Source organism: Brassica oleracea, chromosome C9, assembly GCF_000695525.1.
Source record: "Brassica oleracea var. oleracea cultivar TO1000 chromosome C9, BOL, whole genome shotgun sequence".
NCBI classification, from domain to species: domain Eukaryota; kingdom Viridiplantae; phylum Streptophyta; class Magnoliopsida; order Brassicales; family Brassicaceae; genus Brassica; species Brassica oleracea.
The window spans coordinates 39,590,869-39,598,035 of NC_027756.1; the positions used below are offsets into that span (position 1 = coordinate 39,590,869).

General features: G+C 34.2%; 1 protein-coding gene and 1 pseudogene across 1 annotated transcript; both read right to left on the reverse strand.

Annotated features, from left to right (window-relative positions):
- Positions 1-290: 290 nt before the first annotated feature.
- Positions 291-992, reverse strand: LOC106314985. Its single transcript, XM_013752774.1, is given in 4 exon segments — positions 291-373; positions 376-499; positions 501-552; positions 721-992. Coding segments are annotated over 4 exon segments (531 nt in total).
- A 3,807-nt stretch (positions 993-4,799) lies between these two features.
- The window catches only part of LOC106314986, an 8,879-nt pseudogene continuing 6,511 nt past the window's right edge, over positions 4,800-7,167 (reverse strand).

Genomic DNA, 7,167 nt, shown 5'->3' on the forward strand with positions numbered 1-7,167 from the left:
GTTCGGACAAGATACAAGCCGTCTGTTACAATGTGAAGCAACAACCAAAAGTTATGAGGAAATGATTCCACCTTCTCGGAATCACACTCCTGTTTACAAGCTTTGATACATACAACTAAACGACCTAAAGGCCAAAAAGGTGTGCAAACAAGTCTACTTAACTTTTCTATACAATTTAGACATTTGAATCTTTCTTACAGACTTAGTATTAAGGTGAAAATGTTTTTCTTTTGTTTTGGTTATGTTACTGAAACTGAGTCGGTAAAAAAAGACTAATGTTTCGGTGAGATCTAAAGTCTTATTCTCGGTAGACAAGAGAGAGCAGAGGAAGGTGTTCTTGTTGTGGCTTTTTTGGAGATTGTAGCTTTAGGCTATACACCATTTTGTAGCTTTGATTTATTATTATTCCTACAGTGCTCCTTGACTTTCTTCTTGCTCCATAGTTTCTATTTTTAAGACTTGTCTTCATAAGATCTTCAAGGCTTTTAACATTTGCTATATATTGATGTGAATGATTGAGATTTTCCTTCATAAAACTTTGACAATCCCCTCCTGATAAAAAAAAGATTAAACAACATTTGTTACTACAAGAAGACAAAGATCAATCAGTAGAGCTGAATATCTTTAGAATTATAAATTATTACATTATTAAACCCCAAATTAAAAGTTTCAAAAAAAAAGGTTTTAAGAGATTAACATGATCAAAGAATGTTTTCTTACTTGATAGGGAGGTGCGACATGAGGTCAGAGAGATCTTCAAGAGGTCCATTTGAAGAAGATGAAGAAGAAGCATCATCATCATCTGTTAAACCAGATGAAGAACACATGGAAGGTAATGAACACAATGATAAATTTTCTTCTTCCTGTGAGAATGTTTCAGCTGCTAGCATAGATCTTGAAAGTCCTTCAACAATTTATTCTTCTTCGATTCTCCTTGAATCTTTATAGATCATGTTGCCAATTTGCTTCAAATTCTTCAAATGAAGATTCATCTTTGAAATGAATATAAAACACAAGAAGAAAAAGGATTCTTGAAACATGATAAGGAACAAAACAAGAAAGTTCTTTTGTTAAGGTTTGTGTTGTTGCACTACAAACGAGAACGCAGAAACATGAGAGTTCCATTTACAGATACACATCTTCCATTTATATATAATGGATATGTGAAGAGGTTCTAGTTGTATTTTTAAAATTTAAAGAGGATAAATATATATGTGTGTGGGTATTACTACTAAGGTGCAAGTCGTGGTGGATAAAGTTGACCCTTTTATTTAATTTTTAATTTAATCTCCAAATATTTTTTTTCCTTTTTTGTTGATGATTGTTATATACTTATCAATTGCATATGCTCATTGCTATTGTCGTGGTTTTTTTCTATGTTACATGGAATCGGAAGCGTATACGTATAACCAGAATCGTGTAGAAGCGTAAAAATAATTTTCTTAAAAAAAATTAGGAAGTAAGTACGTGTTGGAAGCGTATATCCAAATATATATATATATATATTTTTATAACATAAAATTATTTTATAAAATTTATGATTAAAAATATATGATTCTAAATATTAATCAATTATTTGTCTTAATTCTTTTATTTCATTTAGTTAATTACATATTTTAATTATAAAAATACTAACAGGTTGAGCTTATAAAAAAATTATCAAATTAATTATTTTTAATAATTCAAAATATCGGTCACAATATATTTGAATATATATGTAAAATATCTTATAAAAAACTATTATGCAAAAAGATAATTTATAGTATTGGTTTTGATACTATTAATTTTGAATTTTATATAAACTAATAACATAATTTTATAATTTTTACTTATTCATGACACTAAGTTTTTTAAATGGAAGTGTTATTACCAAACCGAACCGTAAGCTTTCAACGTGTTTTAAAAGAGTATTTTTTGGAAGCGTATTAGAAGCGAGATTCCGAGAGATTCCATAAATCTTCCAATTCCGAAACGGAAAACATATATCCAACGAAGCTTTCGTGCTACCTTTTTTTTTTTTTGGTTTTGTTTTGTTTCTGTAACTCCCTTTTTGAGATAATAATCCTTTTATACCATTGTAAGATAATAATCCTTTTTAACCATTACAATGATTACCAAAACCGATAAAAATATTAAGAATATACCCAAAAAGTCTTTGTAGTGTATAAATCAATAAGATATACAAACTCTTTCGTGTTTCGGAAAAAAAAGGTGTTTCAAAAAGAAGAATAAAAATACAAACCCTTTTCGGTTTCTCCTAATTATGTCCCGGTGTTCGGTGAAATAAACATGAATTAATTGTGAAAGTACCAGGATTGAACCTGAGAACTCTCTTAAAGGAAATCCTCGTGTGCAGCCACTATGCCAAGGGTGTATTACTTGCCATTGCCAAGTGTTATAATTAAATCAATATAAACAACATATTTATATTTAATTAAAAACAGAAAAAGGTTTTGCTTCCAGAGGGAATGGAAGGCGGGTTTAATGTGCGATACGAGTTGTGTAAGAGTAGAGGGATAGCCGCTAGGCTACGGCGGATATTCGTTTTGTAAAGAAATGTGAACTTATTTATTCACAAAGATAAATATATCTTATCTAGGATACCATTTGTGATATTCAGGAGGAGTTTCCAAAAATCGAATATGAAAATGAGATTACCAAGATACAAGACCACTAAGCCAGGGTGTTATATCTCGAAAGGAGTAAGCTTTTAAAAGCAATATAAGCAATTCTCTTGCTGATTGATACAAAAATTAAAAAATGTTTTGATTCCATTAAGGAAAAAGTAACCATAAAACATGATGTGGGTTTCATAATACATATATATTAGTCTTAAAACATAAGATGGAAGTTGATAACATCAAATTAATCATCCATCCAACTTTCCCCAAGCTTTGGCCAATCAATGTGCTCTGCTGTTAGTTTTTCCAACTCAGCAACGAAGTCAAAGTTTTCAGCCTTGATAATGACATCAAGCAAATCAATTTGCGAAGAAATAGATTTTACTTTGCTCGAAGCCTCATTCCATCCGGATTCATATTGCGTTTGTTCCTTAACCAAGCGGAGAATCGACCTATAATGCTCCTTGGTTTCTTTTTTCTCTTTGTTAACCTTAAATTTTATATTATAAACGTTGGAAAGAACTTTGAAATTTCTAGATGCGTTTTCAGAATAGTTAGAAGAATATAAGTGTGTTTCTTTCTAGCAAAGAAGTTCTGCATATTTGGGAAATTTCAAATTGTCATTTGGAATTTTGGAAAAAACAGAACATATATACATCTACCAGGATTCAAACACGATTTCTCTGGGGAAAGGGGGAATAAAGTGTTGCCATTAAGCCAAATGTGTTTCAATTGTTTGTTGATGTATGTAAATGAATATAACCCATTGATTTTTATTTCAATTAAAAAACTAAAAAGCGATCCGGTTCCAAAGGGAAACGAACGCGGGATGAGGTAAGTGTTTCAGTTTCGTAAGAGAGGGGGTTTAGCCGCTAGGCTGAGGAGAATCATCCGGTAGAAGCTAAAACATAAATGTGTTTAACCGTAAATTTTATATTATAAACGTTGGAAAGAATTTTGGAATTTCTGGATGGGTTTCCGGAATAGTTCAATATTAGTGACAAAGAAGTTTAAATTAAAAAAAAAATGAAATCTGATAAAAAAACTAAGGATTGATATCTGCATATTTGGAAAATTTCAAATTGTGATTTGGAATTTTGGAGGAAAAATGCATTTAAACCTAAATTGTATATTACATAAGTTAGAAAGCATCCAACTTATTCAGGATAGACTTCCAAAAACAAATATATATGTGGTCGGTGCATATCACGTAACCATTAAATAAACAACTTCCAAAAAATGATCAACAAAAATGTAAATCATCAACAAACCATTGAAAAAAAAAGAATAGAACACAGATGAATAAGAAACTTCATCATATAGCAGGAGAAGCAAATGTATCAGTAATTTGCTTGTTACAACTAGCTGAATCACTAATAACCTTCAAGATTCAATTTATTTGGATGGTTTAGTACATGATCAGGAAGACTATCCTGAATAGTCTAAGAAAGAAGAAAATCATACAAACACAAACAAAACAAAAATAAATTAGAAACGATATACTTGTTTTCCTCTTTGCACAGTAGAACCAAAAACTGTAATAGCATTCGAAGAAGCAGAAGATGCAAATGTATTAATAGTTTGATTGTTTTAGCTAGCTGAATCAGTGATAACTTGCAGGATATATGAAATATTTATGACCTTGTGCAAAGTTATATGAAAGACTATGAGCAAGAGTTTACTTGATCAATAATCATAATTCCACTACTAAGTAAATAATCAAAATACAATTTTGCTATTATATAGTTTTGAAGCTCTCCGCTCTCTGCTACATCCTCACTTTGTAATGACGATATTTTTAGAGCAATCTCATTTGAAAAACTATTGGATTGGTGTTCTAATTTTAAAATACCTAACACTATATAATATATTTGATTTTATTATTTTTAGGATATTTCATGAGGACTTTAGACGGGTTGCTCTTATAGTTTTACATATTCGTTAATTACGATTAATAAAATAAAATTGTACTCCTTTTTGTCCTACTAAACAAAAAACTAGACCACAGACAAAAAAACACAAAAGTGTATTCACTTTTTATTGCACCAATCAAAAACTTTCATAAACTAGCAGAAAAAAGAATAAGAAGCAAATACTCAGCAGTTAGAAACTATACAAAAACATAAGAAAATATAAAAGTATTACAACACAAGGTCATTGTTCCCATGGGTCGTTGAATCAGTTCAGGCAATGCTGAGGGAACCATCTTGCCACATGCAGAACCGTCAACATTCTCACATACCGCAGTGGAAGGACCAGCCTCGACTCCCTTATGCTCTAGGTTAATGTCAATTAGCTCAACCTTCTTGCACGGAAAGCTCTTGCTACATTGTAGATTAACCGCCACTTTGTTCGTCGATGTTCCATATATGTTCTTTAATTTAAGGTCTTGGATTTGAACGTGTGAGTCTCCCTGAAAAAATTAATGAAAACACAACTTTTTTTTTTCTTTTGTTGTAATAAGAGAAAAGAATTATATAAGTTTGTATCTTGCGTAGAGAGTTCACCGTCTTTTCACAAGTTGGGTGAGGACAATACTTCTGGTCCATGTTGATAGGGTTTCCAACGTTAATCATTTGAATATTCTCGTACACAAAGTTAGAAACCAAAATCTTCGAAGCTGAGGATTCCCAAGTCTTGATCCGAATACCATCGCTAGTGCCATTAAAGACTATGTCTCTTACGATTAAGCCATTAACGTTCTTCTCTTCTTTGTTCTTCCCTAAGCTTCCGACACTGATCCCATGTCCGGGACCACAATTGACATTAGAGATATCCATGTTGGTGGTTCCGGAAAGGATGGCTATACAGTCGTCTCCTGTACCAATGTGTGTCTTGGAGATGTTAATGTTGGTACAGAACCCGAACTTTAGCCAATCGGTGTTTGGGCTGTCGCCGGGAGCTGTTATAGTGACGTCAGTGACGTTGAAGTGATGTACAGAGAAGAAGTTGAAGTGTCCCATTTTGCTGTTGAGTGACGTTATCCCATTGATTCTTGAGTTGTTTACGAATGCAAATCCCATGGTCTGCGGGAATAATCAAGTTTAGTAACTAGTTAGACACTAGCTGACTAGAATATAAGATATAGACATATTATTATGTGGATATTGCCTCCTTCAAGACTATATACTCGTTTTAGTGAAGTTTTGTATCTAGATAATTAAATCTATAAATTTTCGTTGTAAAAAAAAAAAAAATCTATACATTTTCAGGGTAATAGAAAATAATTGAATTGCATAATTTTCATTGTAAAATCATATAATAAAGCATGTAAAAGGATTAAGAAGTGGTATACCTAGCTAGCTTAGGACAACTGGAGTTTTTGTGGCAGTCATTTAGTGGCCAAGACACTTTCCCTTGGCCGTCGTGTGTATCGGCACCGGAGATAATGTTGAATAATGCCTTGAATCTGTTGGACCTTAGTCTTTTGAGGCCCACTAGTGCTAGGGTTTTCCGGGACACAACTATATATATTTTGTGCCTCCTCTAAACCTAGTTAGCAGCCGTAGAGAAACTAGATCTAATCTTCTAGTAGACAGATCTCTGTAATTCCTCCATCAATAAAATTTCTCTTTGCCCGTGGACGTAGCCGTTAGGGGTGAACCACGTTAAATCTCAGTGTCTTTCTTTATTGTTTATCTATCTGTTAATTTCTATCTTCTCACATCCGTCACAACAAACTGATATCAGAGCTTCAGGTTGAATCTGGTGAGAAGATGTCTGGGATGAATATGAAGATCGACAAGTTTACTGGAAGAAACAGTTTCAGTCTCTGGCGAATCAAGATGAAGGCGTTGCTGAAGCAACAAGGTCTTTGGGCACCGTTAAGGAACACGGTCTTTGGGCACCGTTGTCAGGAAAGAAGGTTGAACCTGTTACTACTGAGATGGAGGTTACTGAAGAGAAGGCGTATTCAACAATTTTGTTGTGTCTGGCAGATGAGATCATCATCGAAGTTTCCGGTGTTGATGCTGCAGCTGATTTGTGGTCGAAGTTAGAGAGTCTATACATGACGAAGTCTGTCATGTCCCCGTTCCTGGATAGGATCGTCTGGACGGACTGCGGTGCGAGGAAACGCACCAGTCAGGTCATATGACCTAAAGACAAGTATATCATGGCCTGAAGGTAAGGTTAAGGGAATCAGGAAGCTGGAACCTAACCAAAATAAGGCAGATGCAAGCTCAAAGGAGCTGGACAAGCGAGCTGGTAGCTGGACGAGATCCAGGTGAAGCTCGATGAAGTGAGTGATCAGAATGGATCATGGGAAAACTAAGTCTAGGTCTGGAAATTGACCAAGGGACTTAGAAGGATTGAAGAAGATAAAGGAAGTAAGCTGGATGCAGTGTATAACAGCTGGGCGATGCAGTAAGCAAGCTCAACCAGCTAGGTGAAGTGTAGTGCAGCTCGATGTAGCTCACTGAAGTGTAGGTCAGCTCCCTGAGCTGGATGGTATAGCTCACTCAGCTGGATCAGCTGGAGATCAGCTCAACTCAGTTGGACTGAGTGTTCAGGTGTTGGGCAGTTGGGCCGGGTCTGGACAGTGGCC